The sequence below is a fragment of the Staurois parvus genome, unplaced genomic scaffold (assembly GCF_062004578.1).
Source record: "Staurois parvus isolate SC_StPar_1 unplaced genomic scaffold, SC_StPar_1.0 ptg000147l, whole genome shotgun sequence".
NCBI classification, from domain to species: domain Eukaryota; kingdom Metazoa; phylum Chordata; class Amphibia; order Anura; family Ranidae; genus Staurois; species Staurois parvus.
This window is the reverse complement of record NW_028317943.1, coordinates 19,983,665-20,007,657: the sequence shown is the minus strand read 5'-3', so window position 1 is coordinate 20,007,657 and position 23,993 is coordinate 19,983,665. Positions and strand designations below refer to the sequence as shown.

Genomic DNA, 23,993 nt, shown 5'->3' with positions numbered 1-23,993 from the left:
ACAGTGTGTTGAAAAAATGTGCCTTGGGTGTAGGTGCCTCTGCACTGTATCCCCTAACAGTTACTCTTGATGAGCGCAGGAATTGGCACTGTTCTAAAAACTGAAATTATATCCTCCTGTCACACAGGTGCGGGAAAAATTGGGCCTTGAGTGTTGGTGGTTCCTGAACACTGTAAACCCTCACAGTTACTCTTGGTGAGCGCAGGAATGGGCCCTGCTGTTAACAATTGTTAAAAATTAGAAAAAAACTGTAAATAATTGTAAAAAATGTCAAACAGGTGCAGAAAATTTGGGATTGGGTGTTGGTGGTGCCTAAACACTGTAACCCCTCACAGTTACTCTTGCTGGGCGCATTACTAAGCCCTGCTGTTAAAAATTGTTAAAATTAGAAAACAATTATAAAAAACTGAAATCACATGCATCTCTCAAGCAGGTGCAGAAAAATTGGGCCTTGGGTGTTGGTGGGGCCTGAACACTGTAACCCCTCACAGTTACTCTTGCTGGGCGCATTAATGAGCCCTGCTGTTAAAAATTGTTAAAATTAGAAAACAATTATAAAAAAGTGCAATTACATGCACCTCTTAAACAGGTGCAGAAAAATTGGGCCTTGGGTGCTGGTGGGGCCTGAACACTGTAACCCCTCACAGTTACTCTTGCTGGGCTCAATAATAAGCCCTGCTGTTAAAAATTGTTAAAAATTAGAAAAAAGTTGTAAAAAATCTAAATGACATGCACCTGTCCAACAGGTGCAGAAAAATTGAGTGTTGGGTGTTGGTGGTGCCCTAAACCAAAAACATTGTTGGAAGCTAGCATAATCAGGATTCAGGAATAGGATCGACAGCATAGGCAGTCTTCACGGATCCCAGATCCCTAACAAATTTATTCAGCTACATCATCATCAGGGGCTTGAAAGTTGCTGTTGATCCAGGACTGATTAATTTTGATAAATGTCAGCCAGTAAACGGAGTCTGTGGACAGACACACTCTTTTATGCATCACAAAACCTCCAGCAACACTGAATGTCCATTTGGAAAGCATGCTGGATGCAGGACAGGCCAGTAGCTTGATTGCATATTGACAAGTTCTGGCCAGTGATCCATCCTCAAGACCCAGTAACCCAGCGGATGCTCAGTTGGAAAGGTCTCCAAGTCTGCTCTTGCCCCTAGATAATCTTGCACCATATGATGCAGATGCTAACGATGGGTGCTTAAATCTAACAATCCTGGATGCTGAGGACTAAAGAATTGTTTAAAGGCATCGGTCAGCCAGCCAACTTCTCCACATCTCTTCCTTTGATCGAACAAAGCCTCAGAAACACATTGCCAGGAAATGGTAATCTCCCAGTGTCTGGAAAGGTATTACACAAATTTTCTTCAAGACGTCCTTAAGATGTTTCATCCTCTGCTCCTTCTGCGAAGGCAGGATGAGCTCTGTAACTTTACCCTTGTAACTTGGATCAAGAAGGGTTGCCAACCAGTAATGATTCCTCTCCTTGATACCACGAATCCTTGGGTCCTTTTGCAGGCTTTGCAGAACCAGTGAGCCCATGCAGCGTACGTTTGAGGAGGGAAGAGAGAACAAGCGTTTTCTAGGTGTAGTATTAAAACATTTTAATGGTCAAAAAATAATGCACTCACAAAAGGAAGATGTTAACTGGCATGTACCGCTGTATAAGTGGCTGTCATCAGTGCCGGTCCCAGTCCGCAGGATGAATGAGGCTGTAGGCACGCTGGTGGGTAGTTCTGGAGGCTCCCAGAGCTTCCCGACTGGTGTGGAATGCAGCTGGCAGGCAGAAGTGACGTCACAACTGGATGTGACGGCAGCAATGGCGATGCATTGTGGAGCATACGCTCCTTCTTCAGGCAATAGGGGCGCCATCTTGGAAGGGGTATTTATCAAAAAAGCAGCACGTAAAGAAAACAAAGAGTCATATGGGGAAAAAAAATATATAGTCCGCATCCATGTTGGGAATACACTGTGTATATAAATAAATACATAAAACTGCCTTGGGCAAGTTGTGATGGGAAACCCATCACATACACATACCCTGCAAAAGGGAATCAACAAACACAGCATTCCCAGATATTTTCTGGAAATTCATAGGAAATCCTCCTCTGGACTTAAAGTATGGACCATTGAGTCTGTCCCCAGGACGTTCCTTGTTGCAGAGCCCTTTAAACATCTCTGCCAAAGGGAAACGTTTTGGATCTACACTCTCAACACCTTGACCCCTGGAGGCCTCAATAAAGACATCTGAGTGCCCTTTTTCCAAGGTAGTCCATTCTCCCCTGTCCCCTGTTCTCCCTAGCCACCAATTCATCTTGTAGCTTACATATAATGCTAATATATACTACTTCTTGTCTCCACTCATATCTGAACCTGTCTACATTTGAATTTTACATCCAGGTCAGTCCCTAAACCATACCATATGGGACCCATATGGTCTATCTGTCAGATCCCTCAGTGTGAAAGTATCACTCGAACATGGTACGCTTATTCTCATAGACCTTACTCCATATCCGTATACCATACTCCACATACAATATATATGTACCTACATTCATTCATGTAAATCGTGTTTATACATATATGTATATATTTTGTATTTTCTTATATATTGTCAATTTTTCTTTCATGTTGTTATATTCATAAATTTTGTTAATTTCTCCCCTCAGGTTTCATTTGTATATCAACATTTTATGTTAGTTTTGCGTTTAAGCCATTTTTAACATCAGGTTGGCTGGTTAGTGTAGTCCCACAACTGTGTGGACTGCCTCCCTACAATTCGCAGGTTATTATGGGTTTCCCATCCTGACTTACCTAAGGCAGTTTTATTTATTTATATACACAGTATATTCCCAGCATGGCTGTGGACTTGTAAATTTTTTCTATTTTCCCCATATGCCGCTTTGTTTTCTTAATGTTTTACCTTTCTGCCAATAAATACCCCTTCCAAGATAGCGCCCCTATGGCCTTAAGAAGGAGTATATGCTTGGCAACGTATCGCCATTGTTGCTTGTCACATCCGGTCGTGACGTCACTTTCACCCTCCAGCTTCATTCCACACTGATTGGGAAGCCCTGGGAGCCTCCAGAACTACCCACCAACGTGCTTACAGCCTTGTCCACCTGGTGCACAGGGACCGGTACTGATGACAGCCACTTATACAGTGCTACATGCCCATTAACATCTTCCTTTTTTGAGTGCATTATCTTTGACCATTAAAACTTTATTTTTAATACTACACCTAGATAGCGCTTGTTCTCTCTTCCCTTGGTTTTACCTTCCAGAGTGATCAACTGTTCTAACCAACAAGCTGCCTCCTAGTGGACATTCTTTGACCCATAAGGTCTTTTTGGACTTTACTACCCAGTGTGCTTGACACCATTGTTTTTCCCCTATTGCGCCAATCTGTTTGTTTGCCATAGTAAGTTTGAGGAGGCATGAGATTCTGAGTCACCGAGGATGACACTGTCAGGAACTACCTCCACCCAGCCACGTACTACTCCTTGCTGGGTTTCTGGGGACAGAAAACCATCCCTTGAAGACTGTCGTATTTTATCCTCTACTTCCATGCTGCCACAACCCTCCCCCTCCTCCTCTTCCTCCTGTCTGTTCTATGGCCCCGCAGGAATGGTATCTGCATAAAGGGGGCCTTGAGAGGAAAGGAAGGCTTCCTCTTCCTCCTGCTGTTCTGCCTTAAGTGCCCTGTCCATGATTCTATACAGCGTGCGCTCCAGCAGGAAGACTAGAGGGATAGTGTCACTGATGCATGCATTGTCATGGCTCACCTTCCTTGTGGCTCCCTCAATTGGTGACAGGACCATGCATGCATCCTTTATCAGCATCCACTGGCATGGCAAAAAGAAGCTGATCTCCCCTGAGCCTGTCCTTGTGCCATACTCACACAGGTACTCATTGATGGTCCTCTGCTGCGTGTGCAGCCACTGCAGCATTGCTATTGTTGAGTTCCACCTGGTGGGCATGTCACAAATGAGGTGGTTGGTGGACAGGTTGAATTCCCATTGAATGTCAGCCAGCCGAGCACTGGCCATGTATGACCACAGACTTTTTTGGCCGGCCTCAGAAGATCTTGTAAGCCTGGGTACCTGTTCAAGAAACACTGCACCACCAAATTCAGGCCACGTGCCAAGCATGGAACATGTGCCAAGTGTCCCTGTTGGAAGGCAGAGAAAAGGTTGGTGCCATTGTCGAATACAACTTTCACCAGCTTTTTGGAGGCATGGTGGCGGAACAACCTCCAACACTGAATCCTGACATGCATGCTTCCCAGCTGCCAGCAGAGTTACCCAGTGCGCCATGAAAGAAATGCAACGTCCCTGATCATGCCTGCTGGACCACGTGTCAGCAGTAATGTGGACCTTGCTGCTGACCGCCTTGTCCAACGAGGCCAAAATATTGCCTTCCACATGATGGTACAGAGCTGGAATGGCCTTATGTGAAAATAAAATTCTTTTCGGAACCTGCCACTCTGGTAGAGCACATTCCGCAAATTCACAGAAGGGGGCAGATTCCACCAGATGCAAATGCAGCAGTTGTTGCGCTAGCAATTTGGCTAAGCTAGCAATTAGACGCTGAGCATGTGGATGGGTGGGACAGTATTTTTTTTTTGGGTACAAGGACCTGTGGCACCCATTGCTATACCATCACCCCTTTCAGTGCAGGCTGTTGAGAAGACTTGAGGTATAATAGGGGTAGAGAAGTCTGCACTTTTTATAGGTCTTTCAGGCAGTGGTGTATTTAGGTTTTGTGCTCCCTAGGCAACACAAAAATCACCGCCCCCTCCCCAGTGCACCCCCACTGTCTCTAGTGGACCAACATTTGCTGAGCGGAACTTAGTGGTCGGCCACATCTTTCTGTGAAGGTGTCAGTTAGTGGTATGAGCGATGAGAAGGTGTCAGCTAGTGGTATAAGCGGTGTAAAGGTGTCAGTTAGTGGCATGAGTAGTGCCTAGGTGTCAGTGGTATGAGCGGTGTGAAGGTGTCAGTTAGTGGTATGAGGGGTGCCTAGGTTACAGTTAGTGGTATGAGCGGTGTGAAGGTGTCAGTTAGTGGTATGAGTGGTGCTTAGGTGTCAGTTAGTGGTATGAGCGGTGTGAAGGTGTCAGTTAGTGGTATGAGTGGTGCCTAGGTGTCAATTTAGTGCTATGAGCGGTGCCTGGGTGTCAGTTAGTGGTATGAGCGGTGCCTAAGTGTTAGTTAGTGGTATGAGCGGTGTGAAGGTGTCAGTTAGTGGTATGAGCGGTGCCTAGTGCCTGTTCTAAGACAGAGGGGGATTTACTAAGATTGAAGCAGCCAGAATGTGGAGCAGCTGTGCATGCCAACCATTCAACTTTTATCTTTTATTTAAAGTGGAGTTCCACCTAAAAATGGAAGCTCCACATATCTGCCTCTTCCCCGCTCTGCTGCCATGTTTGGCACCTTTTGAAGGGGGGGGGTTTACTGGTCTTGATAGGTACCCACTCCAACTTCCAGCTCAGTTCGCCGTGGCCCCTTTGCAGCCCTCTGGGAAACTCGACAGGTCCCAGAGGACTGCGGCCCATTCACAAAGCGCAGTGCACTTCACGCATGCGCAGAAGAAAACTGTCTGTGAAGCTGCAAGGCTTCACTGTCGGTTTCCCTTAGTCTAGATGGCGGCACCAGAACCCAACAGCCGACTGAATAATCGGCTTGGGGTGAGGACACCGCTGGATGCCTGGACAGGTAAGTGTCCTAATATTAAAAGTCAGCAGCTACAGTATTTTTTTTTGGGGGGGGGGAAGGGGGGATAGGAACTTCACTTTAAGCTTACCTCCATTTTTTTTTTTGCATAGTGAGTATAAATATTCTATACCTGTGGGATCCCTGTGGATGTCGAAAATGACTGTAGTAGTTGCTGCTACTACAGTGTTTGCCACTGGGTCCTGTGCATGGTGAACATGGAGGGTCTTTCACTCTTAACAGGCGATGTAGGATTCGATTGAAATATCAATCCGTAAACAGTAGCACAGGCATTATTTCCTCTCTGATCGATTTCGCCTGGTTATAGAATGAATTTGCTGAAAATGAGTTGATTAGCCAAGGTAGAAAACTGTTGATAATTTCATAGTAGAAACAGATATGATTGATAACTTGCATTTGTAGCTTCGTATTATCAATTGAAATCCACTTTCCTGTGTGTGGCATATTTGTCTATACAAGTTGTTGACAATAGATCGAATATTTTGGAAGTGATCGACCACACAAGAAATCGATAACTTATCAAAGTGCATATGGCCAACATTAGATTTACCAACAACTATGTACTTCAAGGGCCTGCCTGATTGGATACAGATTGCTTAGATCATTTAGGTAAGTCCACATGGTAAGTCTAAAGTTGATTGTACAGAGATTGTAAAGTATGATGACCTAGAGAAATATTTTCTGTTAATATGTATAACTTCCTGCGGTTATAAATGCTTAGTGTAAAAATTATACAAGAGAGTATACGAAAAACAGGAGCAATCTATAGATCATGATGACAGATCCTGATAAATGTCTCCAATAAACACATATTTATCTATATTATATAATATAATTAATTGCTTGCCCTGTATTTAGAGGCTGTGGGTCTTGGTTGGAGGATCATACCCATGGATCCTCCAAGACCCACAGCCTCTAAATACAGGGCAAGCAATTAATTATATTATATAATGAATTATATATGAATTATATGGCATTAGACTTGTAAGCTCCTAACGGGCAGGGCCCTCTGTGTCCTCTTGTACCTAATTGTATTGTAACTGTAATGTCTGCCTTCATTTTGTAAAATGCTGAATAAACTATTGATGCTATATAAATCCTGTATAATATAATAATAATAATAATAATAATAATAATAATAATAATATTTCCTTTGAAATGATCCCCAGCACCTGTAGATCTGATGTAACTGTCTGCATCAATTCTAATGTTAGAATATGTCAGTTTTTTTTTTCACTCATTGAAAAGAGGGTTGTACTCGGGAGAAGAAAAAAAAAGGCTTGGGGATGAAATAGAAGGAAAGCTGTAATCTCCTGCGTTGATCAATCAGCTGATTTGCTGAGGGTCCCATATAAATATAAAGCAGCATTTGGAGATCTCCAAGTCTGTACAGCACAACTAAGGAGAAGCTGAGCCTGACCACAGCGCCCTCTACTGGTCACACGGAATACCTACACCTTCCAGATGCAACCTGCAATGATGATGTTCTCCTCCAAATACTGGGCTAGAAGGGGGATGTCCCTGGATTCTGCAATGTCCCAGGATTTTCTATGCAACTCATCTGTAAGTATAAACGAAACCTCCCTTAATATAAGCAATGCAAGCTGCAAATAAAACTTTTATGGAAGCAAAATGCAAGTCAAGCAGAAAGTTGCACACCTAATGTGCAGATTTGTGCCAATAGAAATAGCTAACAACTTGGTTGAACTACTTTAACCTCATTTTCCATTTATTTATCATTTTTTTTATTAATGCGGCTTAAACCTAAGTATGTTCTGTCAATTCAACAGCAGATTTATCAGTAGAAATATCCTATTAGCTTTAATGGAAGCACAAAGCTAGAGTCATTTTGCAGCAGAACAAAAGTCCTGCAAAACTTTGATGGATTACTTTCCCCCTTGCCACCACTTGTAGTTTCAGAGATGTATGACTATGTTCACTTGGGTCTGCTAGGTGCCAAGCCTACACATCCATCTTTATAATGAATACACTAACACAACATGCCATTCCACCACAAAAAAAAAAAAAAATCAGTTATTTCAGCCAATGAAACAATATTTCTTTTACAGGCAATTTCTACTAGAGCCGATGACTGGGTATTATTTGTGCAGTATGAATGAAATCCTGCTGCCTTGATTACTTTCCTAATGTACAGAAGGCATAATTCATGTGTGGTCATTATTCAGAGTTTGGACTGTAGCAGAACAAGCTGAAACGCTGAACAAATCACATTTACTTTTTAAATTCCTTCTGCTGCTAGAAAGAGTCAGCAACTTTGGAGCCTTTTATTTTAGTTTTCATAGGGTGAGTTCTCTGTGCCTAAATATCGGAGATAAAAGGGTTGATTTGCTACAAGTAAATAGACTGTGCTCTTTGCAAGTGAATTTTCTCTAGAGCTTAGCAAATGAGGTTATGCTGTCTTTTTATTGTCTTTGTATGTGATTGAGTATTCTTTGCAAAGTAAAACTTCATTGCGTTCACTAAGTTCTAGGAAAGATTCCATTGCAAAGCACAACTTCCCCTGCTTACTTCCATCACCCAATCACATGGAAGCAAAGATTTGTTTTGTTTTTTTTGTTAAATGATCTTTGCATGTGATTAGATGTTCTCTGCAAAGTAAAACTATACCACATTTAGTACGTTCTGGGGAAAATTCCCTTGCAAAGTGCAACTTCCCTTGCAAAGTGAACAGCCTATTTGCCTTTAGTAAACTAACCCCAAAAATTGACTATAGCTGAACCTTGAGTTTACTATTACTAAGATATAAATTAAATTCCCATTACCCAGCACATCCCACACAGCAAGGGAAGTTGTACTTTGCAATGACGTTTTCCCCAGAGTTTAGTGAATGAGGTTACACTCTGCTTACTTCCATCTCCCAATCACATACAAGCAAAAATTTTTTTTTTAAATGTTCTTTGCATGTGATTGGGTGTTCTTTGCAAAGTAAAACTTTACCACATTTAGTACATTCTAGGGAAAATCCCTTAAAAATTGCAACTTCCCTTGCAAAGTGAACAGCCTTTTTGCCTTTAGTAAACCAACCCCAAAAATTGACTATAGCTGAGCCTTCAGTATACCATTGCTCAGATATAAATGAGATTCTCATTACACATCCCACACAGCAAGGGAAGTTGCACTTTGCAATGACATTTTCCCCAGAGTTTAGTGAATGAGGTTACACTTTGCTTACTTCCATCACCCAATCACATACAAGCAAATATTTGTTTTTTTTAAATGATCTTCGCATTTGATTGGGTGTTCTTTGCAAAATAAAACTTATCCACATTTAGTACGTTTTGGGGAAAATCCCTTAAAAAGTGCAACTTCCCTTGCAAATTGAACAGCCTATTTGCCTTTACTAAACCAACCCCAAAAATTGACTATAGCTGAGCCTCTAGTATACCATTGCTCAGATATAAATGAGATTCTCATTACCCAGCACATCCCACACAGCAAGAGAAGTTGCACTTTGCAATGACGTTTTTCCCAGAGTTTAGTGAATGAGGTTACACTTTGCTTACTTCCATCACCCAATCACATACAAGCAAAAATTTGTTTTTTTTTAAATGTTCTTTGCATGTGATTAGGCGTTCTTTGCAAAATAAAACTTTACCACATTTTGTACGTTTTGGGGAAAATCCCTTAAAAAGTGCAACTTCCCTTGCAAATTGAACAGCCTATTTGCTTTTAGTAAGCCAACCCCAAAGATTGACTATAACTGAGCCTTCAGTATACTATTACTAAGATATAAATACATTCCCATTACCCAGCACATCCCACACAGCAAGGGAAGTTGCACTTTGCAATGACTTTTCCCCCAGAGTTTAGTGAATGAGGTTAAACTTTGCTTACTTCCATCCCCCAGTCACATACAAGCAAAAATGTTTTTTTTTTAAAATGTTCTTTGCATGTGATTAGGTGTTCTTTGCAAAGTAAAACTTTACCAAATTTAGTACGTTCTGGGGAAAATCCCTTAAAAAGTGCAACTTCCCTTGCAAATTGAACAGCCTGTTTACCTTTAGTAAACCAACCCCAATGATTTACTATAGCTAAGTCTCCAGTATACCATTGCTCAGATATAAATGAGATTCCCAATACCCAGCACATCCCGCACAACAAGGGAAGTTGCACTTTGCAATTACGTTTTCCGCAGAGTTTAGTGCATGAGGTTACACTTTGCTTACTTCCATCCCCCAATCACATACAAACAAAAATGTGTTTTTTAATGTTCTTTGCATGTGATTGGGTGTTCTTTGCAAAGTAAAACTTTACCACATTTAGTACATTCTGGGGAAAATTCCCTTAAAAAGTGCAATCTACCTTGCAAAGTGAACAGCCCATTTGCCTTTAGTAAACCAACAACAAAGACTGACTATAGCTAAGCCTTCAATATACTATTACTAAGATATAAATACATTCCCATTACCCAGCACATCATACTCAGCAAGGGAAGTTGCACTTTGCAAGGGAGTTTTCCTCAGAGTTTAGTGAATGAGGTTAAACTCTCCTTACTTTCATCACCCAATCACATGCAAGCAAAAAAGGTATTTTCGAAACATTTCTTTGCATGCGATTGGGTATTCTTTTCAAAGTATAGCTTCACCGCATTCAGTAAGTTCTGGGGAAAATTTGTTTCTAAAGTGCAACTTTCCTTTCACAGTGAACAGCCTATTTGCCTTTAGTAAACCAACCCTAATGATTGACTATAGCTGAGTCTTCAGTATACTATTAGTCTGATATAAATGGTCTAGACTCCCATTACCCAGCACATCCCACTCCATTAATGTTATAAATGGTAACAGCAGGCAAGAAGAACTTACCTTCACTGCCAATGCAGTACTTGGCTATTTCACTTTGTGCCTAGCAATTTTGCCACAGTGAGATAGTGGAGCAAGCTATTTTGCCCCTTTTGTGCAAAATAAAAAAACCTAAAAAAGTAGGTGGACACACACTTTAAAGCAGTGGTCTCCAAACTGTGGCCCTGGGGCTGGATGCTGCCCTTGGCTTGCTTTTATCTGGCCCTCATAGCACTATTCCTCCCACTGACTCCTACAATGGGGCACTCTTTCTCCCACTGACAGCAATGATGGGGCACTATTCCTTCCACTGACACCAATGATGGGGCACTATTCCTCCCACTGATACCAATGATGGGGCACTATTCCTCCTACTGAAACCAATGATAGGGCAATATTCCTCCCACTGACACACCAATGATGGAGCAGTATTCCTTCCACTGACACCAATGATGGAGCACTATTCCTTCCACTGACACACCAATGATGGGGCACTATTCCTTCCACTGACACACCAATGATGGGGCACTATTCCTTCCACTGACACCAATGATGGGGCACTATTCCTCCCACTGACCCCAATGATGGTGCAGTATTCCTCCCACTGACTCCTACAATGGGGCACTCTTTCTCCCACTGACAGCAATGAAGGGGCACTATTCCTCCTACTGAAACAAATGATGGGGCACTATTCCTCCTACTGAAACCAATGATGGGGTACTTTTCCTCCTACTGAAATCAATGATGGGGTACTATTCCTCCTACTGAAACCAATGATGGGGTACTATTCCTCCTACTGAAACCAATGATGGGGCACTATTCCTCCTACTCAAACCAATGATGGGGCACTATTCCTCCTACTGAAACCAATGATGGGGCACTATTCCTCCTACTGAAACCAATGATGGGGCACTATTCCTCCTACTGAAACCAATGATGGGGTACTATTCCTCCCACTGACATCAACGACGGGGCACTATTCCTTCCACTGACACCAATGATGGGGCACTATTCCTCCCACTGACACCAATGATGGGGCACTATTCCTTCCACTGACACCAATGATGGAGCACTATTCCTCCCACTGACCCCAATGATGGGGCAGTATTCCTCCCACTGACTCCTACAATGGGGCACTCTTTCTCCCACTGACAGCAATGAAGGGGCACTATTCCTCCTACTGAAACCAATAATGGGGCACTATTCCTCCCACTGACACCAATGATGGGGCACTATTCCTCCTACTGATACCAATGATGGGGCACTATTCCTCCTACTGATACCAATAATGGGGCACTATTCCTCCTACTGATACCAATGATGGGGCACTATTCCTCCTACTGAAACCAATGATGGGGCACTATTCCTCCTACTGATACCAATGATGGGGCACTATTCCTCCTACTGATACCAATGATGGGGCACTATTCCTCCTACTGAAACCAATGCTGGGGCACTATTCCTCCTACTGATACCAATGATGGGGCACTATTCCTCCTACTGAAACCAATAATGGGGTACTATTCCTCCTACTGAAACCAATGATGGGGCACTATTCCTCCTACTGAAACCAATGATGGGGTACTATTCCTCCCACTGACACCAACTATTTCTCCATCTAATACTAAAGATGCATTATTTACTCTCTCTGTTGTCAGGACATTTCTACTCTGTCCTCACTGGCCACAGTCCGGCCCCCAAAAAGTCTGAAGGGCAGTAAACTGGCCCTTTGTTTAAAAAGTTAGGAGACCCCTGCTTCAAAGTATTAAATTGTATGTCCAGTTGAAACTATTTGTTTAGTTTTGGATGGAGTTGGGAAAGATCGTAATCCTGCCATTATTTTTTTACTGCTGTCTGAGATGTCCTCTGACACTAGCAGTAAATGCCTGACAGGGATTATAATCCTTCCCATCCTATTCAAAACAAAAATGTTTTGGCTGGGCTAAATTCCGATATCTGTGTGAGTTAAATGCATGTTATGTTAATCTTTCGTATCTCAACCCACTGACCTAGTTATTTACATGCAAATTTTTATATTTTTTTTCCATATTTGCATTCAGACCAAGCTGTCCAGCAACGTGACAGTGGTTGGGACAAACCAGAACACTGCCAGGGGTGTTTGGACAGATTTTCTTTTAAAGACAACTTTAACTGCAAGAATAGAGATGATCTTTGTAATCATCCTTTTAACCTCCCTAGCGGTCTGATTATGTCCACATTTCTGTGCTCAAAGCGGTAAATGTTTTGCATGGAAATATGTATTTTTTTTATTGTAGGCCTGTAATTTTTAGGAATAACTCACTGAAATCTGTCCGAACAAGAGTCTAGTAAACATCCCGGGTATGTTAAAATTTGAAACACAAAATAATAAATTATAATATAATAAATAATCATAAAAAATAATAATATAATAATAATAATACATTTAATTCAATAATATAATCAAACCAAAAACACTGAAGTTTGAAATATAGCGCCAAGTTCGCACATCAAGTAGTTCTAATTTACTATCACTGTTCTCTAGCTGGTCTAAAACTGCTTTTTACCTAAAGGGACGCTTTTTGGACGCCATGGACGTTTCTCAGTTTCCAGGCAGAACAGTAAAAATGCAAGCAGGGCACAGGACAAAGCACTAGGGACAAAATGTATGTGAAATGGTTTGATACAGTAATGTTTTACTATGTTATTTTAGTGAATTTAGTGAATGTCACTTTTTGTCATTTTAAAATTTCCCGCCGTACCGTCCCCATACGTCCCGACGTTGCAGGGAACGGAACCCAGAAGACAGATGCCGGCATCCGCCGGAGGACTTTGCTGGGGACACTGCAGGGGGGACATTGCGGGAGCGCAGGACAAGGTAAGAGAAGAACAGATCCCAGAGCAGCGCCGCATGGTATTCCCGAGTGTAGCTCGGGGTTACCGCTTGTGGTACTGAAACTTTACCCCGAGCTACACTCGGGAATACCGCCAGGGAGGCTACAGCAGGGTTTCATGGAACTCTAGGGTTCTTCAAGAGGTTGCTAGGGGTTCCTTGGGCAAGGAGCAATATCTGCCTTCCAGATAAGATCCCATTAACACCATTGATCTTTTTAGCTATCTGTAAGTGGGTAATTCTTTGCAATGACCACAAGTGTAAGGAGCACTATCACACTAATGTATCATGAGTTGCAGATATAGTCATTTTTAGCAAGGGTTTCCTGAAACCAGAGAGTTATTTCAAAGGTTCCTCTGTGTTGAAAAGGTTGATAAAGTCTGCTCTAAAGGGTATGTTCTCCTTTTCACAAAAGGTCCTCCAGACCAGGGGCGGACTGACCATTTGGAAACTCAGGCACTGCCCGGTAGGGGGCCCCATGAGATGCCCCTGGTACTTTTTTCATAGGCTTTTTTGAGTTTGGGCAAGGACACAGGGGCCCCATGATCCCCTATTGCCCGGGGACCCCATTAGTTGTCAGTCCGCTGCTGCTCCAGACCTCGCTGTATGTAACGGGTGTGATACCCTATGCTGCTGGTGTAGTGATCCATCAGCTCTGGAATGAGTATCCATCACAATGCTTGCAATGGCAAGCATTCATTGGTCAGCACAGCTATTTGACTATGATGACCAATGAGAAGTGCATCTTAGGCTTCTTCTGATAAATTGTTCCAAAAAAAAAAAAAGTGCTGCTAATTGGTCAGCACAGTCACATGATGGCATCAACTAATGAGTGTTTGCCACTGTGAGCATTATGGGGCTGTGTATTGTGGTGTATGGACTGCTACACTGGCAGCCTGGGGCATCACAGCAGCTAGGTGAAGCTGGGTTCAGAGGGATGGCTAGGAAATTTGGAGTTAATTCACCTTTTCATTTTTCGAGAAATGGTGAACTTACCTTTTAAGGTGGTCACACAGGTATTTATATAATCATTCAGTCAATAATTTGATGTGACTCAGCCTGGGTTCACACTGATGCGGTGTGGAATTTGCAGCGTTTTCAGTGTGAATTCCGCACCGCATCAGAATCGCACCCCGTTCATGCGAACCGCTGCGGGTGTGTATGTTAAGTTAACAACACCCTGAAATCCGCAAAATGCAGTGCAATGTGCAGAGTCGGATCGCATAGGTGTGAATATCCATGCGATCCGATTCTAGTGCGGACCAAAAAAAGGGTCCTGCACCTTTTTGGTGCGGGTGTGGTGCGATTAGAGCCATACAAAATGTATGGCTCCAATCGCACCACACACAAATCGTATGTGATTTGTACAGGAAAGCGGTGAGGTTCCTGTGCGAATCACATGGAATGTACCAAACCGCATATATGTGAACCCGGGCTAAATCGTAAATCATCAGACCAGATCAGACCCTCCTTTCAAACAATTTAGTAAGTGTTCATGTGTATCAGGCAACTGAATGTAAAAAAAAGACTAATTAAATGTTAATTTTCAATACATTATTTCTAATACATCATATTTTCCATTGATACCCTATTGTGTGTATTTATAAAAAATTCACATAGCTGCTCGTCCATCAAAACTGCATGTATAGTCCTTCTGTGTGAATGACGCAAAATCAAATGTTTTCAGTTCAAATTTGTGAAAGTAGAAAGTTCCTCATTATTGCCACTAGATAGTGTTGACTACCGCAGGAGATAAGCATGCTCCTCAGCAACATCTATTGGCCATAATGAAGTATTTTCCATATACAAACATTCACATTACAGAAAATATTGCCTGAGAACTATCAATTTTTCCACATTCACACAGAACAAACTTAAATGCAGTTTCGATGGATGAATAGCTTTTTTATAAATTCACCTTTATGTGTTACATCATTCAATAGTTTAATGAATGATGAATTAATTTGCGTAGATTGATCACAAGTCTATATGTGTATGGCCTTTAGTATAATAGTTTGTCCCAGTCCTTGTCATTGTAAGCCTAGGGCTATACAGGTGATTTTTACATTCAGAAACAAAATCTCCTAGCGCAAGGGTCTCTATTTTGTGCTACAGCAGGAGTTTGTTGGCCAGTTGTTAGGAGAATGGCCTCTTTAGGGTAATCGACCAGGGGTGTACATAAATAGGAAAAATCACTCAAGAGTCTACTTAATAAAAGAGAATTATGTGATTAACCTCCTACTCCAATCCAAGTCTAAGAAAGAGAAGAGAAGATCAGCAACACTCACACTTTTGAGCAGAGAGAGTACCATCAGCCCTTTTACAAACTGCTTGGGCTTGTGGAGTAAAGTGTGCATCAGATTGACCCCTGCCTGGATCTGGGTTAGGTCTCATTTACACTGGTTTCACCATCTGAAGAGATGGATTGCATTTCAGTGGATCACTTTTCAGAGGGTGCTTGTCGGGCGGTGGGAAAGTGGTATGTTGCCTAAAAGCAAGCCATACTTTAAAAGCAAACAGACTCTCTGGGATCCTGGGACCAGGGGCGGACTGACAACTCATGGGGCCCCCAGGCAATAGGGGATCATGGGGCCCCTGTGTCCTTGCCCAAACTCAAAAAAGCCTATGAAAAGGGTACCAGGGGCATCTCATGGGGCCCCTTACTGACCCCGGGCCCTTGGGCAGTGCCAGAAATTCCAAATGGTCAGTCCCCCCCTGCCTGGGACCCATTCTAAGCTGAAAAAACATTTTTTGTTGGTTTAAAATGAGAAGTTTGCTGCAAAGGAGCATAGGACTTAAACTTTCAAGCAGACATGTATATTTATAATCAGTAAGGTTTTGCTTCAGAGGGAGAGAGGAAGAGAGGAACCAGCTTTAACCTGAATTTTAGATTGCATAGTTAACATATAAAGTCCATGAATGATTTTACTAGATGCACAGGGAAATTATTCACCGTATGGTATCTGAGGGTGATTTACAACATAAAAACATAATGAAAGATAGACTCCCATAATGGCCTTGCTCTGACATCTCTTCTGAAATTGCAATCATTACCTGTGCTGTTAATTTATCATTTTATACATACTCCTAATGAAATGATAACTCAAAGTTTTATTTTATAATAGCATACATACAGGGTTAGCACACAATAGTGGTGGCCCTGCTTGGGTATTGCCTTTTATTGCTTTCACTGGGGTATTCATGATGCATATACTGTACCTTCTGGGAGTGCTGACTGCTAAAACTATAAAATTGGATGACCAGCAAGGCATGCGTATCATAGGTAAATATTCAAATCAATCTGGGCAGATTTTCAACATCATAAAGAGATATTGGAACATTCCCTTTTATGGTTTTCTGACAACAGAGATTCTCTTGGAACCCATTTAACTTTCTCATAGGATTTATTCAAATCAGTCTTATGATAGCCACGTCTCATAAATCTGTCAAACAATTTTTGACTCTCCATTTGGAAGTTTTTGGAGAGGTCTGTACTGCGTTTTACAGTGCGTCATTTGCATTCCTCAAGACAGGTATTTTTGGTGATATGGTGACGTATGGGGCTTATCCATGAGAGGCTGACATTTAAGCTCATGCATGAGTGTACCTGTATTTCATATCTGTAGCAGGATAGATTGTACTATCTAATTCGTTTTGTCCATGGGATAATTCCATTTCCTTAACAGAGATTATATATTCAAGCTTATAGGTTTATGATCAAACTACAGTGCCTCTTTGTATGCCGTAACTTAATCTAAAACGGTATGGTATTTGATTTGTTCTGGTGTTATTAACCATTTGGATGTAAGGTAAATAATTGCAATGGTATCCAGTTATATTGTTGTGCGCAGTACATTCCACTCCAATAGGCATTAACTATCGCTGAGCATACATTTTTTATATATTTGAATAAAGGTTATATATTTTAGATTCATGAATTGGCCAGATGGTGCGTAGGGAAATGCACCGTCGTCCAGTATAGATTTGTTATTTGCCAAATTTGGGCTTAGTTCAATAAGTGCTGACTGCTATCTGCATTGAAATAGGTCTGTATATCTTGTGTTTGAACAATTTTCTTATAGGGTATACAAAAGACGAGAGTATTACAACAATGAAATATGTCCAGTAGATGCACTGATTCCCTATCCGTTTGATATCCTTATCACTCAATCCCCAGCCTGTGTTGAATACCCACTTTTGTATTGTATTTAATAAACATTCTATTGGACATATTCAATCATTGTGGTGCTTTCATCTTTCGTTTACCGTATAAACTTTTTGGGTGGGCCTTGTGCAATACTCTATGTTGTTGAAGCGCAGCCTTAAAATGTTTTACTCATTGCATCTTTGAATCCTAATCACCTAGGATTTCCTAGTGACTGTTCTGGTAGAAGTATGCATAAATGTTCTGATTTCAGTCTGACTTTCTAATCTTCATGCCTGTCCTGGGACAGTGACTGAGAAAGTGTGGAAACCAGAGGCAATAATGCAACTAACATACTTAAACGGATGTAGCTCTGTTCTTCTGTCAGTACAGGTCTGCTTTGATTGCTGTATAAACCTATGTGTGAAAGGGCCACCTAAAGATGCAAACATATCTTGATATCTTCAGTCAACTAGTTCTTCTTGACCAAAAGCGGAGCTCAACCTAACTCTTCCTTCCGCCTTTGGCACACTGTTAACCTTCAAGTTGATATATAGCCTCACTGACTAATGTTGCAGTGTGAAGGGAAAGAATTGGGTGTTTCAGCTATAATGGCGAAAGGTGAAGCATGAGAAGTGGTGGTGTGAGGGTAGGTCAGAGCCCAAGCTTCATGGCCAAGGTCACTGTATAATTGAATGCTCTAGGTTTCAAGCTACCTGGGGACCTCATAGAAATGGGAGATATGTGCAGATTTCTGTAGGTGCCTTCTCTTCACTGCTACTGATACTCTAGCACCTTTAAAACAAGCATATTATTACTTTAACTGTTAATTAAAACAAACCTATAGTGAAAGAAATATGGAGCTACCATTGGTGACTTCCTTCTTAGAATACTAGTTGTGTGGCTTCAATGCTTTATCACATCTCCCAACTGTCCCTTATCTAGAAGGACCTTTCTACTTTTGGAACCAAATTTCTCAAACTTCTTCTTCCTTAAATGTTCATCTTTTAGTTTTTATGTAGAGATCTGTATATGTATAAGTAAATGCACTATTTAAACCAATCTCCGGGCAAGAAACATCCCCACACCCAATTAGCCATATTTTTAAATCCTCCAAAACTTTTTTTTTTTTACTTGACTATGCTGTTATGTGACTCTAAGTGGTGCCTGTGCTGCTGACAGAAAGTGGTGATTGAACACTCTAGTCTGGTCCTGCCACTGGCCGGTCTTGTCTCCACTCTTCATTGTGAGGTCACCACGCTACCAGGTGTCTTTGCGACCAGACAGTAATGTGGACACCCAAAGAAGAAACCTTTCACTCTGCAGTTGAAAAGAGAGGAGGCTTGGGTTTCAGTGCTTCAAGTGACTGCAGATTTTTTGTGTGCATTTGAGACATTTATATTAAGGTTTATTTTTAATTTGTAGTAGCTGTTAGCAAGAGGGTAGGGGGTTATGTTTGGGTTGTGGGGAACCCTGACCATAACACAGCTTTAACTGATGGATTTGTTTATGTTGTATAACATTTTTCTTCGCTTAGATTACTGTATCTTTTATTTTAAATATGTTAGCATAAAGGGAATGTAGGTAATCAGTCTTGCACTTTAAATTATCATCATGGTTCATGTAATCAGAAGTTGGGTACATATTCTTTGCTAAATGGTGTCCCTCTTTCCAATCTTATAAGGCTGAAGATAAGCTTACCAAACATGCAGGCTGGCTCCATCTTTGGTCATCATCCAGAGCCAGCATCTGTTTGGAATTGTACACTGACATGGATATCATCCATGTGCCGCTTAAACACAGCTCTGCACGGAGCATTGATGTTATCACCCCGTGCAAATGAGGCCTTAAAATTCACAAGCCAGCCCTCTAATGTAAACATTTATAGCAGGTATTTCTAAGCGGTTGTAATGGGATCAACTTAGTGTTTGTTGTTGTCTTTAAGGATCTTTCAGAATAAATTTCTTCACATTAAAAGCAGATAGGGTAAATAAGGGCTTGTTACTGCTTGTCAGGAATGGGTATTTAGTTTAGTATCCATACTCTGGGCACAGGTGCACAATTATCACCTACTAGCTACTAATTAATGAAACACTATACCCAAGTTCATTTTTGTATTGTTTTTTGAGACAGATAGAGCTTTTTTGTAGGTATTTAGCAATAATTTTTTTTTTGCTATATACATGAAAAAAGGCCATATCTCTTTTTCTCTAATACCATTGGTTGTCAGTGTGCCTCCCTTATGGTCACTGTGCCCTGTGTAACCCCCCCCCCCTACACACACACACTTTGTGCTAAGTGTGCCTCCCTTTTGTTGGTGGTCAGTATGAGTAGTGTTACTTATGTAGCACCCTCCTACTTAGGTTTCTAGTGAGGTTAAGGTAAATTTAGATTATTTTTTTTACTCCTGAGTAATCAGTGGAGCAGTGGAGATTCGTTTCGGCTGTTCTAGGCCTCACAGTTTGCAGGCTCCACTTCTCCTTGCCTTCTAGTAGGTTGTAGAATGTAGTGGGATGGAAGAGGCAGATCCTAAGCTTGAATATTTATGAGATTCTAGCCAATCCCTGGGGTGGTGTGCTCAGAAGTTGGAGAGAGGGACCACAAATAATGACGCAGTGGGGTTCTTGTCTTGGAGAAGGAGAATCCAGCCTGGAGAACTGCTTCCTTTCTGGGCAGGTTAGCTGAAGACTGCAGACAGTTCATTGAGGTCCCCCCTCAGTAGGATCTGGGGGGCCTTTTTCAGAGAGTTCAATGAGGTCCTAGCTCAGTGAAAGCTGGGGGGGCTATATTTCCTGGAAGCAGTTTTGTGTCAAGAAAAGGGGTACACTGATGATCTGGCCTGGAGATTCAGGGTACAGTGTCTAGTCAATATTGGACAGGCGGTATCCAAGTATCTGAGAACACAATAAATAAAGGCCTGGAAGTGGGATCCTAGTGACTGTTTGCTGTTTAACCTGTGTCAGTGCTGCTAAAATCGGTTTTGCCCTTCTGGGAGTCCCAGAAGTACTTTAGTCTCTAGTCTCTGGAAAGAGGGGGATTACCTCCTTGAAGTGAATAGACAGAACAGAAAGAGTCCTCCAAATATTTGTGTACTAAATTCTGGAGTATTCCAAAGCTTTATCTGTGCCCCATCCAAGTTTAACCAGCAATAAAATCTAGAAAAGACATCCATTGCCTGGCTATTTTGAGAGACTGTACAAGTATTATATGCCTGGCTGCCTGGGAATCCAGAAGGGAATAGAATCTTGGAAAAACAGCAGGACCAGTCAGAGGGTCTGACTACAGGTGGGGGCTGGTCCGGGATTCCCCCATTGGTCTCAGGCAGCCATTGCTGCGAGTAACTGTCAGGGAAAGTGTGGGATTCACATATGTATGCCAGAAAGAGGAGAAGTGATTGCTGGCAGCTGCTGAGGTGTAAAGTGCCTGAATATTAGAGAATATATCTGCCAGTTGCACAAGCATCTTCAAATGATAAGGAAGGAGTTAGTTTGTAGAGTAGAAGAAGTGGCTCCAGCAAGCCTCGAGGGGAGGGGCAGAGTTTCAGTGTACAGACTGGAAGAGCAGTATGCAATGCATGTGGTGAGGAATACCAAGATGGTGGGTTACATGCCATTTCTCTACCAAGTGTAACTCTTCAGTGTCCAGGCTGTGCAGTGGAGGGACTGAACCTGATGGCCAGAGACTCAGAGTGCCTGACTGACAAAGGTATGATGTTGATGCATTGACGCTGTACTTACTCTAGGCACCTTCCGGGCAGTTGATCACTTGTGCACAGTGTTGGGGTCCCAACAGATGGTGACAGCAGGGGTCAGAATGTGGAGTAGATGTGGTGACTGCGGGAGCCGCTGAGTTCTTGTTCAGCAACCTATCACCGGTCAACTATAATGTTGAGTGGAGTACAGGCTTTTGCAAAGAGGCTGTAGGACTGCATCGGCCAAGAGGACCTATGAGTCAAACCCTTCTTCCACTGTTTAACAGAGCTACAGTACATCTTAGGCTGGGGCGCACACAGGGGCGGACTGACAACTCATGGGGCCCCCATGCAATAGGGGATCATGGGGCCCCTGTGTCCTTGCCAAAACTCAAAAAAGTCTATGAAAAAGGTACCATGGGCATCATATGGGGCCCCCTACTGACCCCGGGCCCTTGGGCAGTGCCCGAGGTTTCCAAATGGTCAGTCCACCCCTGGGCGCACGACCAGGGTCTATGTATACCACCACCAATAGGGTCTCATCCCAGCAGCCACAGGGGGATCATCCTTAATGGGGGAGAGCATAGACACCACAGGAAAACAAGCTGCATTAGTGGTACCAGTGTCTAGTACCATGAATGAGCTGCAGGAGGAGGCTGGGTCAGGGGAATCTAAAGAAGAAGAAAGTGACTTAGTGCCGACCCAGGATCTCCAAAGTTCAGTATTGATCCCAGCGAAGAGGACATTGGCAAGTGAGGTACCTCCGGGGGATTTTATTCTTTATGGTCCTGGGGGATCATCAGGAGCAGAATAAAAAAGGCACAGATGTTTACCTGTGAGGCGGATAGTGTATCTGGGAACCAAGGGACATTGCCCATAAAGGCAGATGGACCTGATCAGGCAGACTGAGATCATGATCAGCAAGTGTTGCAGTGTGCTCAGAGACTACGTTTGAAGTGGGAGTACCAGGATTAATGACTGGGTCTTTCTCTTCCTTACACTTGGGCAAGGGTGGTTTCTCAAGGCAAGGCGCATCATGAACTGATACAAAGGGATGCTAACCCATATATCTTCTGGGGGAGAGGAGTCAAATCCAGGATACAGCACATTGTGCAGGGAAAGGTGGCTCTTGAGTTTGGGTATGAATACCCTTATGTACCTCCAGCAGTCATGGAGGAAGTGGAGGCTCTCAGAGAAAACTGGTGCAATGATGAAGTCTATGAGTTCTTCCATGTACCCAAACCCCACCATCATTCCAGAGCTACAAAATTTTGGGATATGTTCCTCAATGTAAAGAAGAGCTGGAGCTGGGAATGAGATTTGCCCTGCTGGGAGTCACAGAAGTGCTTGTGTCTCTAGTCTTTGCAAAGAGGGGGATTGCATCCCTGAAGAGAATAGACAGAATAGAAAGAGTCCTCCAGATGTTTGTGCACTATATTCTGGAGTATTCCAATGCTTTCCCTGTTCCCCATGAAAATACATCCACTGCCTGTTTTTCGTGAGAAATTGTGCAAGTGGTGTGTGCCTGGCTGCCTGGGAACCCAGAAGGGAATAAAGCCTGGGACAAAACAGGGGGACCAGTTAGAGGGTCTGTGCTACGCTTACATTAAAGTAGAATCCCAGCCTAACACTATGTTTAAAAAATGTTCTCTCCTGCTTAACCTGTTCAAAAAATGTAATACTTACCTATTTGTAGTTTGCTCCAGTCTGGTCATATGATCTCCTATGACAGTGAGTGGTCACTGCAAGGGAGAAAAGAAAGCACTTGACAATGGATGGGAATGACTGGCTACCCATAGGCTCACATGTATCAGTCGTTATCGGTGCTTCCTTCTCTCCCCTGTAGTCACTGCTCACTGACACAGGGGAGCTAGCGCTGTGGATCATGTGACCATAGCAGGCAGGAATTCCACTTTAAGGATGGTCAGAAAAACAATTGGTGTCAGAGGAGTAAGGGAAGGGCATTCACAGAGCACAGACCCTGGGATAATGACAGCCCAATCAAGGCTTGGGAAAACGTCACTGGCCTCCCACATGTGTTTTCTGCAGTGACATGGCATTAAAGAAAATTGACTTAATCTCTCCACCATTTTTTTTAGTACTGCCTTAAGACTGAATACACTATAACATTCTTGTGCAGCATCCTCTGGTATACATAGTTTGTAGTGTAGTTAGAGGCTTGTTTATTTTAGGTCAGGCTGTAGGACCCTACAGGTAAGGCCTCTGGTACCTCCCCCTGGTTCTGGAAGCTTGGAGAAGTTTCTAGAGACTAGTGGGTGGGGGCCAGAGGGTGCTGATCCACATATTTATGGAAATCTGGCCAATCCCCAGCCAGGGGACCTGGCAAGATGGCCTAATCAGCCCATAAATATGAGAGAGCCTGGACAACAGGGGAGGCGGGTGGAAGATGGAGTGCTGAGGTGTGCTGCTGTGCAGCCTGGGAGGGCACCACAGAGAACAAGTCTATTCTATATTTTCTTGCTCTAGGATACTCTTCAAAGTCAGACAGGTGGATGGGAAGTTTTTAGCTGGGGTCTATATAGGTTCATATAGAGAGGGGACCAAGTGCTCCTCACAGAGTCTGTCAAGTTGGGCATCCCATATACCCCTAGACTCTATCCAAGTTGTTTACCCCAAATAAAACAACAAAAACAAGCCCATTACTGGTTACTGACTCTGCATGGAAGTTAGAAAATGCATGTTGCTTGTCTGTGCAGGGATAAGGGGGATCCAAAACCTGCGGCTC

At 42.7% G+C, this 23,993-nt stretch overlaps 1 protein-coding gene across 1 annotated transcript in view; it reads left to right on the top strand.

The window, feature by feature from the left end:
- The first annotated feature begins 7,139 nt into the window (after positions 1-7,139).
- Positions 7,140-23,993, top strand: part of TPH2 (tryptophan hydroxylase 2) — a 288,043-nt gene continuing 271,189 nt past the window's right edge. Inside the window, exon 1 of the mRNA XM_089674199.1 lies at positions 7,140-7,304. Coding sequence (XP_089530325.1) covers positions 7,206-7,304 — 99 coding nt within the window. The 5' untranslated portion in view covers positions 7,140-7,205. The remainder of the gene's footprint in view (positions 7,305-23,993) is intronic.